The sequence below is a fragment of the Canis lupus genome, chromosome 5 (assembly GCF_048164855.1).
Source record: "Canis lupus baileyi chromosome 5, mCanLup2.hap1, whole genome shotgun sequence".
Taxonomy (NCBI): Eukaryota; Metazoa; Chordata; class Mammalia; order Carnivora; family Canidae; genus Canis; species Canis lupus.
The window spans coordinates 23534118-23561958 of NC_132842.1; the positions used below are offsets into that span (position 1 = coordinate 23534118).

At 45.3% G+C, this 27841-nt stretch overlaps 1 protein-coding gene and 1 long non-coding RNA gene across 23 annotated transcripts in view; one reads left to right on the top strand and one right to left on the bottom strand.

The window, feature by feature from the left end:
- The window catches only part of LOC140633355 (uncharacterized), a 49238-nt gene extending 45609 nt beyond the window's left edge, over positions 1-3629 (bottom strand). For both annotated transcript variants that reach the window (XR_012030969.1, XR_012030970.1), the window contains exon 1: positions 3507-3629. This is a non-coding gene — a long non-coding RNA (uncharacterized lncRNA). The remainder of the gene's footprint in view (positions 1-3506) is intronic.
- The window catches only part of BEND7 (BEN domain containing 7), an 81252-nt gene continuing 55892 nt past the window's right edge, over positions 2482-27841 (top strand). For 4 of the 21 annotated variants that reach the window (XM_072825767.1, XM_072825762.1, XM_072825768.1 and 1 more), the window contains exons 1-2: positions 4251-4310; positions 6172-6255. Coding sequence is in view for 6 of the 21 variants with exons in the window: in XM_072825756.1 (XP_072681857.1) it covers positions 3686-3746; positions 6172-6255 (145 nt within the window). In the remaining 15 variants the exon portion in view is untranslated. Of the gene's footprint in view, positions 2613-3438; positions 3747-4232; positions 4311-6171; positions 6256-27841 lie in introns of those variants that run through there. The other 17 variants (XM_072825771.1, XM_072825764.1, XM_072825765.1 and 14 more) reach the window with 11 other exon arrangements.

The window sequence follows — 27841 nt, forward strand, 5'->3', positions numbered from 1 at the left end:
GACAGCAGGGATCTAAATAAAGATAGACCTTTTTATAATGCTATTTTTCTCAGAGTTTTCAAAAGAGTTTTAAGAATTAGGGTGAAGACTGCTTAAATGTTTTCTGGCCAAATTACCTGTCTTTGTTAACAATTAAAATCTACATTGAATCTTTACAATCAACGGAGTTTTAGAGTGGTCATATGATGTTTGGCCCCCACGAAGTCACAGAATATTTAACTGGTTTTCCCTGAGCTTTAATAATATGTAAACCTGTAGTTCTAAAACTTTTCAGGGCTTTGTACTGTTGAGGCAGAGAAATGAACTTAATAGATCTCCAACATGACTTTCCAGGATGCCCCAACACAAAAGCTACATTCAATTAACCAAAAATGATACTGCTATGAATTGAATTGTTGTTCTCCCAAATTCATATGTTCAAGCCCTAGCCCCCAGTATGATATGTGGAGGTGGGGGATTTGGGAGGTAATTAGGTTTAGATGAGGTCATGAGGATGGGGTGCTGATTGATGGGATTAGTGTCCTCATAAGAAGAAAAGATCAAAACTCTTTCTCTCCCTGATGTGAGGACACTGTGAGAAGGCAGCCATCTACAAGCCAGAAAGAGAACTGACCCTGCCAGACCTTCATCTGGGATTTTTTGAATTCACAACTGTGAGAAAATAAATTTTGATTATTTAAACCACCCAGTCTACTTTACTGTATTTAGTTACGGCAGCTCAAGTAACTAACACAGAGATCTACTGCTTAAAGCAATCTCTCTTTTATTAAACATGATAATCTTCACTTAAGGCTATTTATGAATAGGTACATTTTGTTATATAAAGACATGATGATAAAAATAAATAAATAAAGACATGATGATTTGCACAATGTGAAGAATTTAAAAATAAATATTTGTTGACTTTCTCTATGTGTTAATAGGACAGGTCTGACCTACAGCTTCTGTAGACCAACTCACTCGTGGATCATCTTTGTTGAGCCAGAAAAAAAGGATCAAGGAAGATGAATATTATTTAAAAACATTGTTACTTCAAAATATTTCATTCTTAATTATATAAAAAATATTTTCTTCAGCACATAGAATTCATATTTCTATCCTAACTGAAAATGCAAAGTTGTTCATCTCTCCCCTAGGGATTTGCTTACTGGTGTGGCACTTTCAATGATTTCACCATAGTTTAGGCATAATAAAATCTCATTTTATGCTCCAAGGCAGGAACGATCCTAAATGCTCAACCAGTATAGTACACAACCCTGTGGCTTTTGGAACAACATTTAAATAGACATCCCAAAGAAGAAAGGGTCCCAGCCTAGGGAACGAAATAGTATGCTTGTTTCTTTAGAAACTTCAAAACATCATCAGATGTTTACTGCTTGGTTTTAAAGAAAGAAAGAGAAAGAGGGGCCAATAGAGTAGATTTAATAGTAGTAGTAACAGAAGATTCAATCCCTTTTTATCACTTTAATCTTTTTTTTTTTTGCCACCTTTTAGAGCTCCAAAGGGTCTAAGTTACTCCAAACAAAACAAAACAAAACAAAACAAAAAACAAAAACAAAACCATACAAAATTTTGTTTGTCCTTCACATATTTTCGGGGAAAAGGACCCTGAACTTTGAACATAATCTCCAAGGAGGCAATGACCAAAAAAAGTTAAGAATCTTTTGGTTAAGGATTTGCTTAAGTAAAGTGAATGGACATTTGTCCTTGCACCTGGCCAGGTAGGGCCAGCTTCCTCATTCGCCGCACACCACCTAAGACCTCAGTATGTGTGTGTGTGTGTGTGTGTATATATATATATATATATATATATATATATATATATATATATGCCAGGCCCTGCTTCAGTGATTGGATTACTTGCTTGTTCCTTGCTTTTGTTTCCTGGGTGTGTGTACCCTAGCTGCTTCCAACTTCCCTCTTCCCCAGAGTTGTCCTGTTCTGTGTACCCCCCATTAGAGAGAGGGGCTGTCTCCTCCTCTGAGTGAGATCCAGGGTGAAATGCATCCCATTTATCAACATACCCCTCTCCCTCCTTCCTGGCTACTCTTCTGGGGCCAACCCGAGTTTGCCACCGTGTGGAATGGGTTGTCCCACCTCTTTTACTCTCTTTGTATTTAGGTCTAGGGACGGTGGGGTTCGGTGAGGTACTTTGAAACCTATCAGATTACAGTCCTGCGCTGCCATTCCCAGGCTGCGTAAAAATGCTCTTCCCTTCCCACCCTGAAGATGTTGCGAGTCGGGCATGGCGTGCTCCCAGCTCCCCAGAGCAGAATATCATATAAAAGTAATAAAAGCATTCTGTCGCTGTCCATTATTTTGGCTCTCGCACACCAGTGGCGGAGTCCCCCCGTGCACCTGCCTGGGCCATTTCTTCCCCAAGAGTCAGCAGCAGAGCCCCCGAGCACCCACTGACTGACGTCGCGGCCCTCACTCCTTCCACCCTCTCCACGCCCCCCGCCCCCCCGCCCCCCGTTCCAAGTTGTCTCCTTGAAGAGAACTCCAGATCTTTCGACAACCCCTTTTGTATTGAGGTAAAGAAGCCTCGAAGCTCACTCTCCTCACCAGTAAATTCTCCAATCTCTCCGTTTCCTGGCAGAGCGCGGAGAGGGGTAAGTTGTGTGCGTGTGTGCGCGTGTGTGCCTGTGTGTGTTTCCTAAAAACTTGCGTAAAGCCCGCTGAGCGCGGCCCCTCCGACATCCCGGATCTCCAGGCAAGGAGTGGGCTGGCCTGGGTCCCCCGACACCCGGCACGACGCCTCCCTGAGCCCGGCCCCGGGGAGCGGCGGCGAGAGGCAGGCGAGCTCGGGGTCGGGAGCCGCCCCCCCGCCCCCGGCGGCAGCAGCGGCGGCGGAGGCGCCCGGGTCACCCCCACCGCCCGCGGCCCCCGGCCCGACCCCCGCAGTCCCCGCCGGGAGGCCGGCCCGGCCGAGGGCGCTGCGCCGCGGCCTCCGGCTCCTCCGCGGGGCGCCGCGCGGCCAGGCCGGTGGGTGGCGGCGGCCCGGGCCCCCGGGGATGGCGGCGGCCGCGCTCCGCCAGCAGGTGGCCCCGGGGTCCCGGCGGCGCCGCCTCCTCCCCGGCGCCCCTCCTCCCGCGGGGGCGGTCAGCGCCCCGACCCGGCTCGCACCCCGCCGCCGCCGCCCTCGGCCCGCCCGCCGCGTCCCCGGGGCCGCGCTCGCCGCCGCCGCCGCCGCCGCCGCCGCGTCCGGAGCAGCGCCCAGGCCGGCCCGCCCGCCCGCAGCACCCGGCCCGCCGCGCCGCGCCCTCCCCGCCCCCAACTCGCTCCCCCGCGGAAAGTTCGGCTCGGGCGGCGGCGGCCCGGGGACCCGGCAAGCGAAGGGGCCGGGGGCCGTGCTGACGGGACCGGGCGGCGGCGGCGGCGGCGGCGGCGGCGGCGGCGCGGCGGGGGCAACTTCTGCCGCCGGCCCCGCGAGCCGCAGCCCCCGGGCGCGCTCGAGGTGGTTCTGCCCTCGCCCTCGCCTCCCCCTGCGGATCCAGGGCACGGACCTTGGTCCTGGCGCTCCCGCTGCCGGGTGACAAGAGCCGCCGCCGCCGCCTCAGCCGCCTCAGCCGCCTCAGCCGCCGCCGCCGCCGCCGCCGCCGCCGCCTCAGCCGCCTCACCGCCCCCCGGCCGCAGCCCCTGCCTCCCGCCTCCCGCCTCCCGCCTCCCGCCTCCCGCCAGCACCATGGAGTTCTCCGAGAGGAAGAGGAGCAGGAAATCGCAGAGCTTCAAACTGGTGAGCCGAGGTAAGCGGCGGGCCGCCGGGCCGGGCGGGGGGCGTGCGGGCGGCGCGCGGGGAGGACTCGGCGCCGCGGAAACACCCCCGCGGCCCGCGCCCCGCGCCCCGCGCCCCGCGGGGGGGCCGCGGTGTGGGGGCGACGGGGGCGCTTCCGGGACCCCCGGGTCCCCTCCCGCGGGGGCGGCGCGGGGGCGGCGCGGGGGGGCGCACACGCCGCGCGGCGGGGAAAGTTGTGCAGGGGGCGGGGGGAGGCAGGATGTTATTCAGCGTAAACAAGTCGGAGGGCACCTCAGGAAATTAGCGAACAATGACACTTGGGGAGCCGAGAGCCTTCTGTGGTATTCCACTCCGCGGCCGGGGGTGGGGGTGCGGTGGGGGCGGGGGGCGCGCGCTGCCTCTCCCCCGCAGGCCGTGCACGCTCGGATCCCGACCCCGGCTTGGGGGCTGGCCTCCCCCCCGCCCTCCTCACACATGCACACACCCCCCTCACGAAAACAGAAGCAAAAGCAAAAAAAAAAAAAAAAAAGAAAAAGGTGGTGGTTCTTTCAAGCACCAGAAAGCAGCTCATTAGGTGAAGGTGTAGGAGCCCAGACGAGAGCGGTTGACCTCTGGCATCTTCGCTATAGATACGTTCCGGGGGTTGGGGGGGGAGGGGCGGTGGGAAGGTGTATCGGAAGGGATCGCTTGTCGGTCACAAAAGTATCCCGATTAAAAAAAAAAAAAAAAAAAAAGATTCCAGCCGGTTCCTGACGATTTAACAGGTGTATGCCGCTCGCCGTCTTCGGGCTTGGGTCTCTCACAGGGAGGGCCGGGGAAAGTTGAATCTCGCCCTGTCCTGTGTTCAGTTACTTGTCAGGTCTCTCTTTTCCTGATTGGACTTTGTCAAAGATGATGAGAACTTGACATAAGAGCAGACATTAAAATAGGGCTATTAAAATGGCTTTGTGTTACCTTAAATTACAGGCAGGTGACTTTCTACCCCCCCCCCCCCCCATCCTCATGTCACAAGTCCTGATACCGAGTTTTGGAACCGCCTCGTTTAAATATCTTCTTTGAATCAACTTGAGGTCAGAACCAAACCCCAGAATTTGTCCCCTTTCCCTCTGTGCTTCTATCTAGCACTGGCCTCAGAGTAGAGGGAGAGCAGGAACCTGGAGAAGCCCCGTGCGAGCTGATGAAAATTAGAGGGTGATTTCCAAGTAATAGGGCTTTTCAAGCTAAGCTGAGCTAACTGTGATGTAGATTCAGTAAAGTCTGCTCTCCGCTGGTCTGAAGGTGGTTGTATAGACATTTATTTCCAAGATCGGCTCAGATCTGTTTCCCCTGTTTTAGTTTGGATACTGTTTAATGAAAGAGGCCTGAAATAGTCTCTACAAATTCAAAATATTTGGCTCTTCCTTCTCTCTGTGTGTGGATTGCTCAGTCATTTGTACTTTTAAAAATCTCTCCGTATGTGACTGGCCGGTGGGTCTATTGATTCATTCAGGAATGTAGGCTGCTTTCTTATTTATGACCTCTCAGACAACTTACTACTTTATCTGAAAAGTGAGAAGTTTTGTAGACCTTGACCTGTTAGGTCTCAAGCCACAAAAAGGGGAATAGCTGTTAAGAAGGAACCTCTATTTTCTTCCTAGACGATCCTACCTTTTAGAAATAGATCATTGGCAAGCCCAGTAGCCTCCGTAGAGAAGAAAAACGCTTGTAAAGTACTGCATTTTAAAGTTTGACTGACATAGCAAGTTTTTCATTTTCCTCTTTTTTTTTTTTTCTTTGAATTATGGGTCTGATTCTTCTCTCTGCTCTGCAGGTGCATTTTTAGCAAATAAACTATTGCATATTAAAGTGCAGTAGCTGAATGCAAAAAGACTGTGTGAATGACGAGAATCTTGCTTTCTTATCTAGACTATACTATATTTGAAATAACAAATCAGTAATTTTCATGTGTGCTTTCCTGTAAGCTGCTTAAAGGCTGGAATTTTTCTGGATAAACTGAGAAAACTGAGCATCAGGTTACCCGAAAGCATGCTATTGATAGACTGTACTCATGGAAGTGGGTTGTGGAGATAATTTTGGAATCGTCCCCTGGCCTATGATTGGGCAAGGTTTTTCTTTCCCTTATAAACATACTTGTCATTTGAAAGCAAAGAGGCCTAGTAATTGGCATCTCTGGGCCAAATTTACTGTGAAAACCCATGTGATCAGCAAGGCTGTTTTCTAAAGTCAAAGTAATATTTCAAGTTTGTATACTTCCTCAGAGTAAGCAAAGTTTTAGAGATTATTAGTGACTACAAATTCAGTGATTAACCGAGTTCTTGGAAATTTATAGTTTAAAGTATAGATTATACATCTTATATGTAATGAGAGTCTAGTCTTGTTTTTTCGTATCTTGCAGCTCATTAGAATTTTAATTTTTGGTTGTTTTCTCATCCCAGATTATCACCATGAGGTATATAAGATCTCAGAATTCAGCAACAATGTTAATGGGGAGGCCGAAGAGACACAACCTATTTACTTAGGTAGGTTCCTATGTCAATTAATTTCTTAGCAAAACAGCGTGGCCGTTTGCAATTAGGGGGAAGGGAAAGAGAAAAAAAAAAAAAAAAGATTGTGCCAGAACGGGAAATGTCTGCCATTGCTTAATATATGACATTCTTTTCAAGACCTTTTATTTTACAGATTGCCAATATATCCCTTATTAACATTGCTAAAAGTTGTAATTTCAGACATAAATGTTTATTAGTGTCTACACACAGTGCTAATTATCACTCACTCCCAGAGCCAGATGCTGACTGTGCAGGTTTGTCGCTCTGTGCTCACCCCATTTACATTGCATATTCGCTGGCATGCTTCACTGGCAATAGTTTGTGTAATTGGGGTATTACATCTTTGACATCTGGATAACAGAAATTCAATTTCCAGGAAGCTGCTATTTGTTTGGTTTTGCTTCTGCCTTGGGTGGGATAGAGGATTAATATGCTGTCTTATAATGTCCCTTCACCTCTGTGGCCTGGTTGCTAATCCTGCCATGACAAAATTAAATTAAATCTACACTCGACTTGTGTGCACTTCACCCCGGTATTTTTGGTCAGAGAGATGAGCCATGCTTTGCTCTTGCCATCCTTCTTCCAAGCTCACATCAGGGACGAGCTGACTAAAAGCAGTGTCTGTGAGACCATCCCACTTGGGTAGCTGCATGCTGAGTAAGTGAGTAGTCAGAAGCGTTTGCCACTCTTTCCAAGCACAGTTCTTGGTACAGATGCCAATCATGAAGGACCTTGCACGTGCACGTGCAGTGTGTTACTTCCAGACCATGAACCAAAAAGTAAACAACTTATCGATTTTGCCACCAAGAGGGAAGTACCCATAAAGCAGGAGAAGTAGGAGTAGAGAGTGAATGGTGGTGTGTGGCTTCAACCTTGCCCATCCTGACCGCCTCCACCACCCCGGGGTAGGAGGCTGAGCGCCGAGAAGGGAGCAGAAAGTGCGAGACATTCGAGGCCAAGAGTGATAAAAAGCAGGGGCCGTATCTGCTGGCTCTCTGGGGAGAATCGAGGGCCGAAGGAAGTAAGATTGCTGCTCAGACCCAGTGTGCGTGTAGTACCGCAGCTCCAAACAACATGAAAGCCAGATAGCGAAGTAATCTGTCTCTAGGGTCTCTCTCCCTTTGGCTTTGAGGCAGAGAACGGGTGGGTTGCAAAGGACTGAGAAATCACATGGATACTTGATTGAGGTAAAATAGGAGGGAAGGATCAACATTTCTTACATGAGCCACCAATGAAGGCACATAGATCTTTCCATCTAAGCGCAGACTGTCACCAGCACTGGCAACTATGCCTCGCACCTGTTTATAGCTAAGAGAGCTAAACACTGAGAAGTTAATAGGCAAGTGAAATGCTACAACCCAGAAGGAAGATATTCTTGGATTGTACTCTCTTCAGTTCCTTAATCGCTTAGAATTCTGTATTTTCATTTCCCTGAATTTGATTGGTTGGAATTCTGTATCTAAGTCCCACTCAACTTAGTCACTGGAAATGAGGAATTTGCCTATTAGTAGAAAATTTACATTTATCATAAAAATGGAACATCGTGTCCTTGGTTGGGTTATTCCTCCACAAAGCGAGCTTCCCCGCACTCCCCCCCCCCCCCACCTCCAGCCAGTTCCCCTGTGTATTTGGAAAACAGTAAGGATGCTATACAGTGAGTAATTCTGGGTATGACAGGGGTGAGGGGTAGAGAACAGGAGGGTGTTAGTGCTCAGAATTCAGTAAAAGGCAAACTCTTGAAGGGGGCACACATTGCTCCTTTCATTTTCCCCAGCTCGAGTCCAGGAAGGTAAGAAAACATCACCAAAAGACCAGGTCAGAATAAGCTTTCCAAGTTACTAGACAAGAAGGCCTCAGACATCAAGAGACAAAAGATCAAACAGTGCAGACATGTGCCTGTCAATCTTGCTTATTCTGGGGACAGTGGGATGTGGTTCCCAAAGCACATTTTTATTTTATCTCCAGGTCAATAAAAAAAAAAACAAAACAAAACTGGAGGAGCAAATGATCACACTAACGTAATTTCTAAAGCAATGGGGAATAGTTACATGTGAAGTTAAGAATTTGGTTGTTGATGATGTTAAAAACAGGCATTTTTACTTTATACGTACTCTTCTCAAAACATAGATTTAAACCGTGGTTGTTTCATGAATTGCTAGAATCTATCCATAATGGAACTTGCTAGGATGAAGAATTTTGTGAGGCTTATGACATCGAAGGGAGTTTCTTAGCAAAATGCGAGAACTGTTTCAACTATAATGTGGTCCTAAAACATAGATGTTGTATAGGATTTTCTGTGTTCAGACATATGTATTATCTTTAATGCTGTCTCTACCTATAAGATTAAAGTTCACGTCTCCGGAAAAGCGAGTGAGTGCTCCGCGTTTTGGCAGAGTTCCCGCATGAAATCTATTTCTCTGGAATATTTTTAGGCTGTTGACTAATGTAGCACATCCAACATGGTAGGATAGCTCAATCGTGTGAATGGCTTGGCTGAGTGCTTTGGGAGTTACTCACACATTTTTAAATGTGATAATAGGGCCAGAGGAGGTTACCTTGCCCTGTGGACATTGACATTGTCAGGATGGCTGTAGTGGGCAACAATAAAAATTTGAGCACTGTTTGGAAAAAAAACAACAATTTGTTGTAATCAACGCAATTTTTTTTTTGGAAAATACTATGCACTCGGCACTTCTCTGGAATGAGAGTGGGGTTGGAGGTAACCAAAGAAATGGAAAGGACAGAGACCTTGTTCTCAATGATTAAATCTACTTGGGGACATAGGACAAGTTCAGAACACAGTTCTGAACAGCATTCAATAATCAGAACAGCTTCGGTTGTTGGGCACTCACTGTGTGCACAGTATTGACTTGAGGACCTCACATGAATCATCTCATTTGCTTCTCGTGGCAAATTTGTAAGTCATTATCATCCCCATTTTGTATGTGGGACTTAGATGTTTGGTAGCCTGCCAGAGGCCTCTCAAGTAGCAAGTGCCATAACTGGGATCCCAGGGCACCTCCGCCTGTGCTGGAAACACCCTGCCGCACGCCTCTGTGTGAACGATAACTCATTGACAAATAGGAACCATTAGGGCAATGAGCAAAAGCAGTGTTGGAAGGGAAGGCCGAATGCAGGGTCAAGTGGAGGGCTCTGGAAAGGCTAGACCTCGAGCTTGGGGAGGATTTGGATAGGCCGAGGGGAATTGGAGAAGATTCCAGGTGGGAGGGGGCCATAAGCTACAGCAGAGACATAGTGTCATGAGAATCAGATGTTAAATGATGGTCGCCCGTGTAAGAAGTGCTTTCATGTCTGTCATCCTGTGGTTTTGGGGGTATTCCCATAAGGTCACTAGGGCAGATGTTCTTATTCCCATTACCTAGAGGACAGGACTGAGGCTCAGAGTAAAGCACTTTGCTCATAAATAGTGGAACCCTGAGTAAACCCACGGCTCCTGTCCAAGGACCTTTCCCAATCTACCACGTCGGGCCAGATAATTCAAGGACCACCAAGAGACCTTATCTGGTGGCAAGGCACTTTTGGAAAGTATTTTAGTGAGATGGTGAATCCATTACTTGTAGCAGTAACACAGGCATTTGATAAAATCTCTTTTTATAAGTTGGGTTTTTAGATTGTCAATATATAAATTTGAAACATGTCTTTTTCAGGTGTTCAGTCTCATTCATTTATTCATTCGATAAATATTTATTGAGCTCCAATTACATGCCAGGCCCTGGCCCTGTTCTAGTTCCTTCTGACATGCTCAGTTCAGTTATACAGTTTTCAACAGGCAAAGCACAGGGTATAGTAACCATGCCAGTTGAGCAAGGTTGAGGCGTCTGAATCTCTAAATCTTTCTCAGTGGCTTTATTGATGCCAGCTGCCACCACCGTGGCCCCCAGAGTCTCCTCAAAGATGACACACTCCAGTAATCCCTACCCACTTTTCCAGGCTAGGGAGTTAGCCTTTCACGACAATGTAGGTCTCCTTCCTGGAGAAATGGGCAGGTGCGTGTTTAAATGGGGGTCCTCTTCCCCTGGAGTCAGGTGGCCTGGGTCCCACCTGGCTCCTGTTTCTTCCCAAGAGGGAGAGGGTACCCCGATGTTCCACCTCACCTGTGGCTGAAGTTCCATGAGTGAGAAGCAACCTCAAATAAATTAAAGGTCCAAGCTGGTCCTCAGTGTTTCTTGAGGTTAGAAACACAGCCAGTAATGGTAGGTGTCATTTGGGGAGAGCTTGCTGCATGGCAGGCACTGTGCTAAGAACTTTGCACGTTACCCCAGGGCACCGTGCAGCACACTCCACCTCTGCATGGCTTTTAGGGTGCCCTCATCACCACGTAAAAACTTCTGGTCTGAATGGTTTCTGAGGTTTCCTACAGCACTGAAAGTAGACCTGCTTGTCCTGTAGGTCCACAAATGGCTTCAAAAAAAATTGCAAGCAAAGTCAAAGTTGAGAGAGCCTCCTGAGGCTGTTGAACGCTGATGGCTTCCTTGAACATAAGCGCATGTGTAAATTGCTTCTGTAACCGTAGATGTAGACTCAGACATCCTCAGATACCACACTCTGCCTAAAGTTCGGGAGCTCTTGGCAGTTAGACCTGTCGCATACTCACATACTCGGATTAATCATTTAGCTAATATCACAACTACGCCGTGAGGCAGGGTGTTATATCTGTTATACAGACAGGAAGGAAGCTTAGCTCGGAGGTGAAAGTGATTTGCACAAGGTCACACGGTAATTAGTCGTTGAGCATGCTTTAAAATCAGGTCTTTTGATGTCCACTTGTGCACTCTTTCACCGTGTCAGGGCCGCCTGCTGTCCTGCCCCTGCCGGTCTGCCCACATGGGCTGAGCAGGCCGTGTAACTCCGCATCCTCTCCCCACAGAGCCAGAGCAGGGCTCCAGGTATGAGGGGGGCCTACTGGCGGTAGAAGGGAGGGGTGGGTGGCCAGAAGCTTTGGCTGGGCAGAGCCTAGGACCCACCTGGGAAGAAAGGAAGTAAAGTTGGTTGAACATCTGCTGTACGCTCGGCACTTCCTGTACTGGAGAAGTATTGTTATTTCCATTTTTAAATGAAAAACGTGGGTCTTTGGAAATGTCTGTTTGCCCAAGGTCAGAGAGCTTGCAGATGAGAGGCTGGCCGTGGACGTGGCTGCCACGTTGCTTCTGCTGTGCCTGCGGCCTCTGGGAAAGCCAGGCCCCCTCTCCTCCTCCCTTTGCTATTCCTTGTCTGCTTCTAGCTCACCTTTTTAGTCTTATCTCTCTCCTCTTCCTACTAAAAACATTTGCTTGTGTCAGCCTGGCCTCTTAGCATTCCTTTCTGGAGCACCTTTCCCTGCCCGTGTGTGTGTGTGTGTGTGTGTGTGTGTGTGTGTGTGTGTGTTTGTGTGTGTGTGTGTGTGTGTGTGTATCTCGCCAGCCTGTACTCTCCAGGCACTGCCATGTCTCACCCCATTTCCAGACTCCTTCTATTACAATCCTGTCTCCTATTGGTTTCTAAAGCCCAACTCAAACATTACCGAGGCCTGGAGGCCTCCTCAGTTTGTATAGCACAGTAGAGAGAAGTCAAGTTTAAAGTCAGATGACCTCAGTTTGAATCTCAGGTTAACAGTAAATAACGCCTTGCACAACATTCTTAAGGGATTTTCTCTCTCTCTCATAATATAATAGTGATGTTGGCCCTAACCTCTGCAGCAGGTTCCCCTACAACATAAAGGAAATCCTATATGACAAAACACTTTTTTAAAGTAAGAAATACCATATTTTTCTTACTATTATCCCCGTGTCCCTTCTTCTGAAATAGGATTTAAATGTTCTTCTGAATATTTTAGACTAAATAACAACATCACTCTTTTATGGCACTTACCATGCACTACCTAGTATCTGCTTATTTTGTGCATGGCTTATTGCACTCCAAGTTACCCTTGCAGGCACCCCCACAGCCCCCAAACCTGAACAATTACTGCACTGAATTGTGGTGGTTTATTTGCACCATCTCTCATATATATTGAGATTATATATATTGTTATATATATATATATCATATATAACATATAAATTGTTAAGATCACAGAGCGAGTATGACCTGGATTCTTTTTCGTATCCTTTGGAGCACCCAGCACAGTGTTTTATTCATAACAGGTACCCAGATGATAGGTACTCAAATATCTAAGTACGTGAATATGTTGGACACTATCATATAGACCTCTGAAGAGTTGCTTTATTTTTTTTTATATTTTTAAAATATTTTATTTATTCGAGAGAAAGAGAGATAGAGAGCACAAGTGGGAGAGAAGCAGACATCCCACTGAGTGGGGAGCCCGACATGGGGCTCCATCCTAGGACCCCAGGATCATGACCTGAGCCAAAGGCAGACACTTAACCAAAGCCACCCAGGCGCCCCTGAAGAGTTGCTTTTAAAATATACCACTCTGTTGAGATTTTGGAGACATTTAGTGAGCCAAACTAAAATAAGCCACATTTAACTGGAAGAATCTGTTATATTAAACTAGCACAGAGGGGCAGCCCTGGTGGCGCAGCGGTTTGGTGCCGCCTGCAGCCTGGGGTGTGATCCTGGAGACCCGGGATCCTGGAGTCCCACATCGGGCTCCCTGCATGGAGCCTGCTTCTCCCTCTGCCTGTGTCTCTGCCTCTCTCTCTGTGTCTATGAATAAATAAATAAAATCTTTAAAAAATAATAAACTAGCACAGAAATTTGGGATTTCTGATGTCAATTTGTGAGCTACAACTTGAAATCTTTTTTTTTTTTTTTTTTTGCCCTCAAATCTAGAGAAGACCAAAAAGGGGAGGACCTCACATTTGAAAGCCAGTGACATGTTGAAAACCCAAAACTGAAAAAATAGTATTTGTTCCACTGGCTCTGTATTGTGCTATAACATAGGTACAGCCTGGTAGGGGTGCTTAAGAGAGGATTGACCTGTTTATCAACTGATCTTGGCATTGTTTAGTTCTCAGATTCCACATGAAGCAAGTTTTCATACCTAAATTTCAGGAAAATTGAAAGCCAGGCATTCAACAACAGGCCTTGGTGCATGTCACACTGCGAGGGAGCGCACATGCTGTGCCAGCTCACCGCAGCCCTCCTGTGTCCTGAGAAAAAGTTGCCTCTTTCTGTTTCTCATTCAGACTTGGTGTAGTTCAGGAACTGCCCTGGGAGTAAAATGTGTGTTGCATTGTGATTGTTTGCTGTCCCTACCCTGATGATGACCAAATCATTTAAAAAGAAAAGAGAAAAAAAACACACCTCCAAGAAGGACAGACTTTAAAGAGATGTATTAACAATTTAGCCTCTCTGGTTCCCATGGGAATATGGATTTTCACTTTGGGAAGAAAAAAATAACATGGCCATCTATAAGATAAAGATTTTGGAACAGTGTGTTTTGCATCTCCAAGTTAAAAATAGATCTAGGACATTTACAAAGCAACTCTGTTATTCTTATAAGTCACAGATAACTGGAGAGAATGTTACCTTACCTGGAATCACATGCACCCAAATGTGTGTGTGCGCAGTAGCAGGGGGTGGCCCACACAGCCCCACACAGCAAGGACCAGATGCCCAAACCTGCAGGGGTTTATCCAGGGCTGCACCACGTGGGTTGCTCCCTGCCTCGACTTTCAGGTTAGCATTGAGACTCCTAAGCCTGACCAATAAGACACTACATGAACTGCCACCTGTCTCATTGGAGCTTATTGCTGACACTGTCCGTCCACCTCCCAGGTGTCAGCCATACCAGAGGGCTTTCGTTCCTGCCAGAGGAATCCGTCCTCACCTTTGAGGCTAGGCACTTTCTCACCCTGGTGGCTGCACCAGCCACCTCTTCTGCTTGGAATTTCACACTTGGACCATCCTCCCTCTTCTTTGCTTGGCTCTCTCTTTTCCCTAGAGATGCCAAATTGATGTAACTTCCTCCAGGCAGTCTTCTCTGATTGCCCTCACCTCTTCTTCCACAGTGGCATGGTGCTATCACAGCAAAGGTGTTGCCAATTTACTCTTTTTTTTTTCTCTCTCTCTCTTCCCCACTGGAGTGTAAACTCCCTGAGGATCGTCTCTGCATCCCCATTGCCCAGCATGCAGGTCACGTAATAAGCATCAGTACAGGCTCAGAGAATCAGTGAGACATCCACTTTTAAATTCAAAATAAAGTGGGGGAATCAGCCACTTTGAAACATTATTAGTCAACTCTTACTTCTAAGTTCCATCCTGGCTTCAAGGGGTGAAAATTTACACTTCCTTCTTAGTAGCTAACTGGACGTCATGTACCAGTAGTAAAATTTGTCAACAATGACCCCAGAAGCTTTATTTTTCATCTCATGTTTCTTTTTTCTTTTTGATTAGGTTAATGGCAGTGCCCTCTCTTAGATTTTAACCCCGGAAGAGGACGCACTGCCATACCTGTGTGTGGGTACTGGCCCTGGCCCCCAGCACCCTGCCCATACACCGTGCTGTGCAGGGCCCTCAGGGTGCTGCAGTCCAGTGGGCCTGGCGTCTGCTCTGCTGGGCTCTACCTAGAGCAGCCTCTGCCACCTTGTCTATCTAAGCCTTCATTGCTCCAATCTCAGTTTGAAATCCTGCAGGGCAAGACTCTGTTGACTGTGTTCCTAGGACACAATACTTGACATAGAGTAGCTTCTCAATAACTATTTTTGAATAAACAAATGAGTACCATATTTAAAACATGTTAAAAATGCAATTTGCTGCCGTTCTCAGCTGATCTGAGTGGGTCAGTCTGTTGCTATGGAACGATTTTCTTGTGCAGGACTGTCCCGTGTGTTATAAGAGGACTGAATGTTGGCAGCATAAGTGTAGATAAACGTCAGGGGCACCCCCTTCCCTGAATCATTGTGATGATCAGAAATGTCCCCTACACATGTCAGCTGGCATGTGGTCCTCTGCAGGCCAAGGTTGTGGGGTCAGTTAGCTTTGAGCAGAGAAACACTATTGCATTGCTATAGACTACACACCCTTCCTTGCTGGCTGGCTCCCAGCTGCCCGTGTAAAGGGGGCAGAAATGAGGGGCCGGGGTGGACCTACTCAGCCACATCACCGTACCCAGAGCGAGCTCAAAGGGCACATTCCATTCATGGTCAGGTTACTGAGCCTCCTTTCTGTACAAAGGACAACTTATTATATGCATATTCGATCATATATTTTAAAATCATTAAGAAGTTTAGACAGATTTCCTTTCAGTATTCCAGACAATCAGTATCTTTGCAAATAAGAATCCATAAAATTGTTTTCTTACTATTGCATTTTCCCCCAAACATATACAAATATACTGTATCATTTGAATTGCAAGGGTTTTACAATGTTTTTTTACTTAGAAATCAAATTTTATATCTGAAAGGTTAATGGAGAAAACTAATTATGCTATCTGGTAACCAAATGTGTGATGAGACATTTGTCTCTATAATTAACAGCAAGGAACTTTTATAGTTTCATAAAATCGAATGCTACATAGAGTATTCTGTGAGCCTTTGTTTGGATGAGGTGTCCAAAACAGAGATGTTTATGGATGATATAAAGTTGAACTGAAATGTAGTGCAGGTGTCTGTGCATCTCACAGGCATTTCTCATTGTAGAAATGGAAGCCAGAAGATTAATAACTTTACTTTGTCATGATAAAATAAGTAATGTGTTCTTGGAACAGTGGTACGGTACATAAGTTACTCAGTAATTCCAAGAATTTATTCTGTTCCAGGAATAATATCCTTAACAATTTATTTTTACAGAAAAAGTTGATGCAACATAATAGCCTTATGAAGTTGCTTGTGTGGCTAATGGAATTATATCTCAAATGTGACTTTACACCTCCGTATAAAATGTAAAGAACCCCACAAAAATGCAAGGTTAAGGTAACAAGCTAAAAGTGAAAAGTCAGGAGATGCAAAAGTTAAGGTTCTTTTGCTAACATTAACTCATGCTCATTGCACATATATAATTTTTTCAATTACTAGCAAGACTTTAATGGGCACCTTAATAAGCATTGTGTGAAATACAGTTGAAAAGGAGCTGCTGCAGGAATGTTAGCCTGAGCTTTGTCCGTACGTTCGTTGTTCTGCTGTTTAGCTCTGCTCTGGAAGCCAGCACCAGCTGCCTTGAGCAACACACGCCATGTGCAGCCCAGATCTGATTTGCCTTCCTCTGGTCCGCTTTGGTCATTCTGGGCAAGTAACTTTGTCTTACCCTTTGTTAAATGGGACAAATGAGTCGCTATTTATCACCTCTGATGAACTAGGAACACAATGAGGATAAAGTATGTTCTTTTGGAAAAGCTTTCATAAGAAAGCTTGATTGAATTAAATCGAAGCACCAAATGGCCTCTGCTTGCCAACCCTACATACTCTGTGGAGATGAGAATCTCTTTTTTAGGACAGCACAGATGTTGGTTTATGTCTTGACTGGTCAGTAGCATTCTCTTTCTCAGCTTTAGTCAACTGCAGCTTCTCAGCATACCTGATACTAGAATTCACTTATTCTTGTATTCATTTTGTAGGTATTTGTGGAGTAGCCACCAGTGCCAGGCTAAGAGATTTCAAAGTTCACTAGGTTGCAATAGGGAGATGAAGGATTCTTTGGGAGCGTAGAATGGGGGTGCCTCAGCAGGCCTGGGGGATTAGGGGATATGACCATTGAAGAGGTGCCATTTCAGCTGAGACATGAAGGAGAAGTGGGGCTGTGTGAAGGCCAGGGAATGACAGCACTTCCTTCTAGCGAAGGCAGAGGGCCCTCCAGCTATCCAGGATGGCCACTAATTGGATTGGTATGTAATTGTCCTGAAGTGAGGCCTGGGCATGGTATTTTTTAAAAGTAGTCCAGGTGATCCTCAAGTGCAGCCAGACCTGAGAGCCACCAGTTTAGAATCTGGGGGGCTGGGGGAAGGGGAGGGAACGTGGCAAGAGCCAAGATTGGAGAAATAGGCCAGGAAGGCCAGATACAGAGCCAGCTCCATCATGAGGTGGTTGGCATTCCACTGAGGTGTGTCATGTAATGAGGTTTGCATGTTTGGGAGATCACACTGGCTTCGGGGTAGAAGAGGGATTGGAGGGAGGGGCGCTACACTGGAGGCTTTGGCAATGGCCCCGTCAAGAGATAATGGGAACCTGGGGTGGAAAGAAATGGAAGGATTCAAAAGTAATTTGGAAGCTACAACAAGTAAGACTCTATGATTAATTGGCTGTGGGAGGGTGGGGCAAGAGAGAGGTCCCAGGTTTCTAGCTTGGATGGCTGGGTTGGTGCTATTTAGTAAAGCTCAGGAAGAGTCAGCATTAAATACGGTTTTGGACATGGATTTAAAGTTGCTTTTGAAATATGCAAATAGAGCTGTCCAGTGAGCAGTTGGAATATGTGGGACTGGAGCCTGGAAGTGGGATCGGGGCAGGAGTCCTCATATACAGATGGTCCCTGGAGCCAAAGAGAGGATTGGTGGGGTCCAGAAAGTGTGTGGCGAGTGAGAAGGCTGCTCAGGCAGCATCCTGAAAAACTTCAACATTTAAGGTAATGCTTTTCACACCAGTTGTTATGACCTGTAAATGGGTCATGAAATCAGCTTGGCAGATGGTCACCCACATGAGCTAACAACAATAACAGTACTAATAACAACAAAGATAGAGTAGAATAGAAAATGTCAGAGTGCATTGCAAGCAGGAAGGATAAACTCAGGAATCTTTTTTTAGTTATGAGCATTGTGTATGTGTGAGAGAGAAAGTGTGTGAAATCTTCATGAAAAATGTATTTCTTCCTGTGAAGTATGGTCTCAAAAGCTGGGAACCCACTGACCTAAGCTGTGATTGCCGTCCCCCTGGAGATTTGTCATTAGTCTCACTCAGGAAAGATTACAGCTCTCCAGGTACTTTTGGACTCAGACTTAGCGGAATTCCCTGAAATCCTTGGAAGAAAAAGGTGCTGTGAATACGATCCATTTCTCATCATCAGTAGCACTATTTACCTTAAAGTTGAAACTGTACAACACCACTTAGAATATTTTAAAATTTTAAATGGCTCAAGAAATGCAGTATAGCCACTTATAGCCACTGCTTAATCACATTCATACTTAACTGATCCATGATGTAGATGTGGAAATTAACAGCTCAGTTAGGGAGATTTGCACCTCTGTATTAGCATTCTTTTGGAAGTGTTCTGTACAGCATAGCAGAGGATCAGCATTTCAAATTATAACAAAAAAGGATCGTCTCTTTCCAGACAGTAAATTATGAACATTTTATCTCTTATTGAATGAAGGCAAGATTTTGGTTATGCTACTATAGGAAGATGGAAGCAGCTTTTAGTCTACAGTTTGTTATATTTAACCTATGTGTATTGCCAGCATTCGAAGACTTTTGCTATGTTTCACAGAATCATGAACATAAATAAATTCTTGTTGCACGTCTTCTAAGTGTTAATATTTGGCTTTTGTAGAACTAACAGGATTCATGTGAACCGTGCTGCCAATTTTAAAAGAAATATCTGAGCCTTATTACTCTTAAGTTAGAAACAGTACAACTAAGTTGGAATCCATAGATGGTTTGGTACAATGATTTGTTTCCACCATATATGTTAACATAACTGGGTGATTAAGGTGCTAACTGGTTCAGACACCACCCAGTGTGTGTCCTGACTGCTTCCTGGATACCACATAGCTGGATTATTTTGTGAATGGCCTCCTTTCTGCCAGTCACCCAATTCCTTGAGCACCTCAGTAGAGTAGCTCATGGACCTTAGAGCCTGACCCACCTGGTTTAAATCTCCAATCTCAAAGTCTCTGTTATCTCCTGGGTAAAATGTATTCATGAACATTCTCTTAGCTTGTCATCAGGATTAAAAGTTGGCAGAGAGTTTGCTAGAGTGCCTGGTATAAATGGTGACTATAACACTTCCCCCCCTACATACTGCTAAATTACTTTAAAAAAAAAAAAAAAAACATGGGTTGGGGCGCCTGGCTAGCTCAGTTGGAGGAGCATGTGACTCTTGATCTCAGGGTCTTGAGTTGAAGCCCCACGCTAGGTGGGGCTAGGTAGAGATTGCTTACATACGTACACACATGCGCACACACACACACTTAAGAAAAATTAAAAAGGAAAGTAATCTCAGGCCTTTACACCTAGAAATACAAGGTAGACCCCACCCCAGCACCCTCCTTCCTTGACTTGCTTTGCAGTGCTCTCCCCAGCTACCTGTTACTTGTTCCTGTCCAAGTTTATCTTTCCTGGGTGACGTGATATGAAATGTTTTCATGTCCAAAGCTGCCACTCTACTCAGCATCAGGATACCACAGGGAGAAGATCATACATAACTCTTCTAGGTCATTTTATTTTCTTAGGAAAAAATAATACATATTCATTTCAAAACCATTTTTAAAGTTAAAAGTGATAAGGTGAAAAAAATGTATAAAGGAAAAAGGAAAACATCTTGTCCCCGTCACACTCTCCAGTAACAACCACCATTAACCATAGAGTTGTTTTTGTGTGTGTTACTACGAAAGGAAAATGGGATCAGACTGTATAATGTTTTCTAACTTTTTTGCTTAACCAAGTCTCTGTTGATTTCACAAGAATTGAGTAGCTAGTTTGAGGCAGGCAGTCGGCCCTGGTTATAAAGTAGTGAATGAGCGGGGCACCTGGATGGCTCAGTTGGTTGGACATCTGCCTTTGGCTCAGGTCATGATCCCAGGGTCCTGGGATCACGCCCTGCATCATTAGGCTCCCTGCTCAGCTCCTTTCTCCCTCTGCCTCTTCCCTCACCCTTGCTTGTGCCCTCTCAAATAAATAAATAAAATCTTTAATAATAAATAAGTGAATAAAATAGCAAATGAAGTCACTGTGATGTCAACTGTCATGAGTTTACAATTTGTCTTGTTCATACCTCCAAATGACTATAAAAATACTATTTCATTCTTTACAGGTATATAAACATATACTGGTAATTTCATTACACCAACATGCCACGATTGACATATCTAATGCTCCATTGATAAATGTTTGGATCGTTCCCAGTGTTTCACAGTACAATGATGCCATAGTGTGAATATCCTTGTATATGAGTTATGGGTACTTGTTGAGATGTTTCTATAGGATAAATTCCTGGAAGTGGAATTGCTGAATTTCCTTCCAGAAAGGTTCCCTCCCAACAGCATGAGAGTGACTGTAGCCCTACACCCTCACTAGAAATGGGTTTCATGAGTCTACAATCTCTGTCAAATTAATAGAGTTTAACATTATTTTTCATTACATTAATAATTTTGAAGATTAAGGGATTTAAGCTATTTCCCTTGTAAATTACTTGTCTGTGCCTTTTACCCAGTTTTTTATTGTTCGTATTTATCTTCCTCATTGAAGACCTCTCCCTTGTATTTGGGATTTTAACTCTGGCTCAGTTATTCTTGAACATTACTTAAAGTGGTGGCTTCTGACCTACTCATTTAATGATGGCTGTATTTACACATCCAAGGAGCATTCAGTTGGGAAGCCATGTTATATTTAGTATAAAATAAAACTTTGTTTTCTATGATAGAAGAACATTTGAGGGATAGATAAGCAGACCTACTCTTTGAACTGGTTGGGGAGTTCCAGCTGCTTTTTATCTTTTGCTGTCTCATGGAAAAAACTTTGTTGACTTCCGGTCATTCGCAGGATAAAGTAAAAGCACCAAGGTCCTTTGTTCACTTTGCCCACTCAGTACCTCAACTCCAGCTAAGTTAGCTTATTCACCATTACCCATTTTGTTTTTCTCTGCGTTCAGTCTTTATTCAATACCGTTCCCTTCTTTCTCTTCCCAGAAGGGCCTGTGGAAATGCTAGCCATCTATGTTGACCAACTCACATCTCACCACCTTCATGACACTGGCCATAATCCTCCCAGTTTAAAATGATCTCTTCCTTATCAGTTCCTGAACACTTGTAATTTATGCCATGTCCAAGGCATTTATTATACAATATCTTGGTTTGTTTTGTCTGTTCGGTTGTGGACGCTAGAGATGTACTCCTAGAAAGTAGCTGGGGGCATTCAAAAGCCTGACTTAAAAAGCTAAGCTGTATATAAGGGAAGGGGGAAAGTGTGGGAAATATCAGAAAGGGAGACAGAACGTAAAGACTGCTAACTCTGGGAAACGAACTAGGGGTGGTAGAAGGGGAGGAGGGCGGGGGGTGGGAGTGAATGGGTGACGGGCACTGGGGGTTATTCTGTATGTTAGTAAATTGAACACCAATAAAAAATAAATTAAAAAAAAAAAAAAAAAAGCTAAGCTGTTTGCCTTCTGTAACAGCTCAGCTCCTCCTCTCACTGGCCAGTCCAATTTAAACTGCAGACTTGTAACTGGTGCCCAGTGTTGTTCCACGGATTACAGGAATCTACACATCTCAGTTGGTGGAGAGCAAAGTATAATATTGACATTTATTTTTTAAGGTAAAATATGAAGACATGAAAAAAAATAGTTCCTTTTTCTCCTTTTAGGACTTTGCCCCCCAAACTTTTTAAAGATTTTATTTGAGAGCATGAGCGAGCATGAGCAAGGGGAGCAACAGAGGGAAAGAGAGCAACAGATTCCCTGCTGAGCAGGGAGCCCAACATGGGGCTGGATCCAGGACCCTGAGCTCATGACCTGAGAAGGCAGACAGACGCTTACCCGACTGAGCCACCCAGGCACCCCCGACCCCCAAACTTCTTTTGGTGGTGTTTAGTCTTCTTTGTAGGTGTTTTTTTGAGGGACACATTTGAGAAACAGCATGACAGTCCCATTTTTTATAGCTGTCCAGTTGGTTTTATTTTTTTTGAAATAGTCAACATACAACATTATGGTAGTTTCAGGTGTACAGCATAGCAGACAGACAATTCTATACATTACATGATGCTCCCCATTGTAAGTGTAGTCTCCATACAACATTATTACAATATTATTGACTAGATTCCCTAGATTCCCTGTGTTATGCTTTTCACCCCCTTGGCTTATTTTACAACTGGACATTTGTCCTCTTAATCTCCTTTATTTTGCTCATCCTCCTACTTGCCTCCTCTCTGGCAACCACCAGCCCTCTGTGTTTAAGAGTGTGTTTCAGTTTTGTTTGTGCGTTTTGTTTTTTAGATTCCACATATAAGTGAAAGCCTATGGTATCCATCGTTCTCCGTCTGATTTATTTCATGTAACATGATGCTCTCTGGGTGCATCCATGTTGTTGCAAATGGCAAGATCTCTTCCTTTTTTACAGCTGAGTACTAATGGTGATGGCCCACTTTGAATCACTAGTCCTTGCTTCATTTCCTGATATGTCTTTGCTCTTTGGCCCTTGATAGCCATCTCAAGCTCTTTTTGCTCTGAAGGCCTATTTTCCAGCTAGGATCCATGGCATTCTCTCCGGGTACCCATCCTGGCTTCACATGCTCAGCCTTAGATAAAAAAGAGCTCCAGCCTCCCCGCTCTGGCTTCAGGTGGCTTATACTGGGCAAGCCTGCCATTCAGTAGAAGAGCATCATATTTTTAAAATTATACATTCACACATCTCCCCTGCTGGACCACACTCTCCTGAATGGGAGCCACTAGAGCTTATATCTCTTTTCCTTTCCTTTTTTTTTAGTCACACAGTATCTCATATTTAGTAGTAGTACAATAAATATTTATTGAACGGATGAATGAACCTGATATTCACTAAGTAGATTTGAAAGGAATGTAGTTGCCCTTTCAATGAGAATGCCATGTATATCCTGAGCTGCTTAATTATTTTTCATCTATAACTTTCAGTATAACAGGATTCCTCACACATGTGCCAGCACACAAGCAGTTTAGATATTCCTAATCATAGTATTCAATTCAACCAATTAAGTGATTCTGTAGATACTCTTTACCTCCTCCCATCTCAGTGGCATTTAGATGATGCTGTGTGGTGCCCTCAGAGTTTCTGAATGCACCCCAGGGAATGCGGGTTCTGGCATGCTTTCTCCAACAGGCTTTACTTTACTCTGCTTTATTTATTAGGGTTCCGCCTAAGGCTGCATTGAAGAAAAAGGGTCACTTGGAAACCATGGCTCTCTAATGCTTTGCAGACCATTTTTGCAGAATGGTCTAGAATCCCAGTCTTGCATGTCTCTTGTAAATATGGCTCTCAGCCCTGAGGGTGGCTAGGTGGGACCTTGGTAGCATCTGCATATCAGTATGGGCTTGGAATCAGGGTGTCAACATCAGGCCTTTCCCAGCACAGAGTCTGCTTCACATTCCTGTGCTCTGAGACCCATCCGTTGCAATGTGTGCAGAAGAAAGGCTGTAGCATTGGCATGAAGGACCCTGTCCTCTCTCCCTGTTCTCTTTCTCACTGCTGTCATTTGACTGACTGCGGGTCTTTTCTTCAGCATGGCTCCATGCTGCTGCTACTAGTATTTGAGGGGAGATAGTTGGACTGTTCAGTATAAATCTGGGTCATCTTAGTATATCATACTGATGCACTCAACTGTTTTCTCACTTAACATGTTATTACCTAAAAAATGCAAAGGGTTTTAAAGCTTTCTCTTTCTTAAGTATATACAATGTTGGGCAACCACCACTACTATCCGGTTCCAGAACTTTTTCATCATGCCAAACAGAAAAGCATTCTCGTCCCTCCTGCACGTTCTCAGATGTGTCTCTGCTGTGTTGTTGGTGTTTATGAGTTGCAAGGGTCAGCTTTTGAAGACCATATGTTGCCCAGTCTCCTGCCTGGAAGCTACAGTTCAGTCCTTTTCTCCTTGGCTGATTAAGAATATCGTACCCGTAACAACCCACAGTATAGTTGAAGACAAGTCACTCAATAACCATTTCTTTCTCAGTGAAACACCCAACTCCTGTGGCCTGTCCTCGTCCCTTTAATCTATCCTGTTGACTTTTCATGACCTCCTATAGACCCTCAACAGCCTCTTTAAAATTGTACAAAACTGGACATGATAGTATAATGACAGCCCGTACTGAATATGGCAGAAGCGTCCCTTGGTCCTTTAATAAGATTGTCTGTCCTCCCATTGAGGCATGTTGCCAAGTGTGGCAGTCCTGCAGTGGACTTGATGTCGGTGGCACGGGGAGCCAGGCGTTGGAAATGACTCATTTCTGACTGGGGTGACTGCTGCTCGCCCTAGGGGTAGGGAGCCCAGGAGGAATGGGTGACCCACTTTCCCAGCTTGGAGACAGATGAGCTCATGGCGCTTTTCATATTGAGATGGGGGCTTTTGCCCTCTCTGCACTCTAGATTGATGGAAGTCTGGCATCTCCGTACACAGTGCCCTCCATCGCCTGAACTGTTAGCGAACCCCAGGGGCTTACTTGGTCCAGAGGGCCGGCTACTATTGGTAGTGGTGGTAGCTACTCCTAACAGAATGGCTCTGGAGTCAGCCTCATGTACCAGCCATGCACATGGCTACATTCCCAGTTGCCTGCTTATTATCTGAATTTTCTTTGTCAGAACTAGGCTCATTATAACCTCACTCCACAGCAACCTTTTTCCTCCAAATTCCCTGACTGGTATTAGAAACCTTGGCATTATCTTTCACTGGTTCTCCTCCTTCACCACCCGCACCATCCTCACGTCCAGCCCATCACCAGGTCTGTTTGATGAAGCTTCTCAAGTGTCTCTCTCTAGCCACACCTCCTGCACCTCCCTCTTCCCAGTCCTGGCACAGACTGTCATGGCCCTTCGGCCAGCCTTCAGCAATGACACTGTAACTGGTTTTCTCGCCCCATGCCACGTTCACCATAGTTTTGCCAAAATTATTTCTCTAAAGGATAGACCTGATTATTTACTATCTTTCTATTGAAAGAGATCATCTAAAATTACCCAGAGTAATAACCCAGTATCTCCAGTGTAAAATTATTCTTCTTTCGCTTGGCGTGTATGGCTCTTAATGGGATGACCTCGCTATATGTTTCAACTTCATCACCTGTCCTTCCCCTTAGAGAGCTTGAACTCCTGGCACACAGAACTGCTGTTCAGGAAGAAGGGGGGAAAGGGTAGAGCTCTGAGGCATCAACTCAGAGAACAGGGAGCTTTCTCCTGGGGCCAGAAGCATGGTGTCTTAGGGAGCCACCATCCCCAGCCCCAATTGGAGGTGATCAGCTTTTGTGCTGGGGCTTTAGGCAAAGCAGGATCATCAGGATAGGTCTGCAAATAGAGCAGTTTGCTCACTGAATTCCTGGAGCACACAGTTCATAGAGTTAGGGGTCAACAGGCCTGGAAGAATCAGGACCATTTTTCAGAACAACTAATCAATATAAAGTGATGTGGGTAAAAAATGTTGAGAGATTTGGAGAGGAGCTATCTTTTTATTTGTACCAGATGATCTTTATATATCTGAGGCTCAGAAAGTGCTTGATAAATGTTTGTTGAACTATTTCTTTTTGCTACTTTTTCACTCCACTCTGTTAATATATTGTTTGCTTACAACTTTATATTGCATTTAATTCTATTAGATTCATTCTGATTTTGATAAGCCATTTCTTTCATTCACTTAAGAAGGGTTTATGGAATACCTACCATATATCTACATTAGTACATTGGTAGGGCAAAGATATGATGACTGTTCTTCATGAATCTTCATAGTAAGACAGAGATAGACATTAAGATGTTTATGCACAATCTCTCCCTGTATGTTTGTACATTACCATCTTTTTCTTTTATCATCCCAGACCATATGTAGCATTTTCTTCTCTCCTGGCCAAGTTAAGAGAGATCAGTAAGATCACTTACTTCTGTGATGCAAGACTTTGTTTGTATTACTATGCATAATCATCATATGTATAATTATTATATATTTATGTATATTGCTTATGTAAAGAAAAGTGATCTGATAGAGTCTGGAAATTTAGCCAAAGATACGGTTTAACTCGCAATTTTTTAGACCTTGTCCAGACTCTCAAGAGGATTTCCATTAAGGTTGTTTCACCTTTTAGTAAGATTTCTTTTTGTTTGTCTTTCCTAAAAAAGAGTCAGCCTCTTGGAGTTCAGTGTAAGTAAAGACATAGATAGTTTTGGAAAGAAATCAGGAACGTGCACACGTTTCCTTATAGAATCATACTTCTGGAGCTAGCCCATGGTCTCTGAGAGCTCCCTTCTGCTGGCATTAAACATGACAAAGACGTTGACTGATCCCAAGTGGAAAGACAAATAGAAGTCAACTAATACTTCCAATTTCAATCTCTTAACATACTTTTCACCATTTCTTTTTAAGTCAAAGAACTTGTGCCCTTAAAAAAAAAAAAAAAAAAAAAAAAAAAGAACAAAAAACAATGGGTTCCACTGTGTGGACAGAATAAGCCACTTTTTTTCTGAGAAAGATACCTGTGACTTTCAGAGGCATCAAGTACTCTGTTAACATCTTGTAACTATGAAAAACCCACATCCCCCTTCAGCTGCTCTGTGTGCCCCTGGTTCAGATCTTCATTTTATGCTTCAGGGAGCTGAAGTCTGGGAGAAGTAGGTTAGCACACTTGGGAAGGGAGTCCGCCACAGGCCTGTCGCTGGACCACACCAGCATCTGCTGGCCGGACCTTCACTGGCTCACCCTGCTTGCCTGGATTCAGCACCCAGTCCATCCCAGTATATGTCAGTTCACTCAGCTGCTTTTGTCATCCTGGCTTTTGGTCTCCAGGTTTCGTTTCTGACCCTCTCCTCCATCTGCCCCCAACACACAAAGCCACATTTCCCCTCTCCCTGCTGAAGACCATCGTCACCTGCAGGTGTAGCAGAGCTCTGGGACCTCTTCCCTGGCTGGTATTTTCAGGGCCCCTCCCTGCTTCTTTGGCCAAAGGAAGGACAATTCAGTTGCCCCGAAACCATTTGCGGACCTGCATCTGCTGGTCCTCAGGGGACGCCCAGCCTGTCTCTGAGCAGCTTTCTGAGATCAGCCCCTCCTCAACCTTCCCCTTGACTTTCCTCTCACTGACTTCTGCAGCTTCTCTCTATCCTGTCCTTGGAAATCTCTCGCAGGCAGGTAGACGGTGCACTGTCTCCCAAGTGATACCCGTCAGGGTGCCTTGGCACCTGGCATCCTCCTTTGCCGCCAGTACCTTCCTCCTCAGGCCCCAGCGGCTCCTGATCATGTCATTGATTGAGTTTTGTTTTGCCTTTGGAAGCAATGTCTGTCAGCGTTGTTGGGACAGCCTGGAACCAGAAGCCCCCTTATACTTTCCTCTCCTCCTGTGGACTCAGACCTGCAGCACAGGCTTCTGGTCCTCCACGCAGACAAAGTACGGGGAATTCAAGTGGTACGATCTTTCTGGTAGTTCTCTGAACTAAGGAACAAAGGTCGTGCGTGACAAAGCAGACTTGCTTTTAGCAGAATCGAGGGATTTGCTTTCTTCCCCCCATCCCCCCACCCTAGTAGACAGCACTGTATCACAGTGGAACCTCCAGAGCAGAGGTGGAACCTCGGAAAAGAGAACATCCCTTCTGCTCGATGCATCAGGGTCCGCGTGGAGGAGCAAGCTGGCACTGGCTCGAGAGGCAGGCAGAAAGCGGCTGGGCTGGTGCAGCTCCTGCCAGGGCGCCGGGAGGGCGGGGAGTGGCGGTCACCAGCAGTGCCAGCGGTGCCAG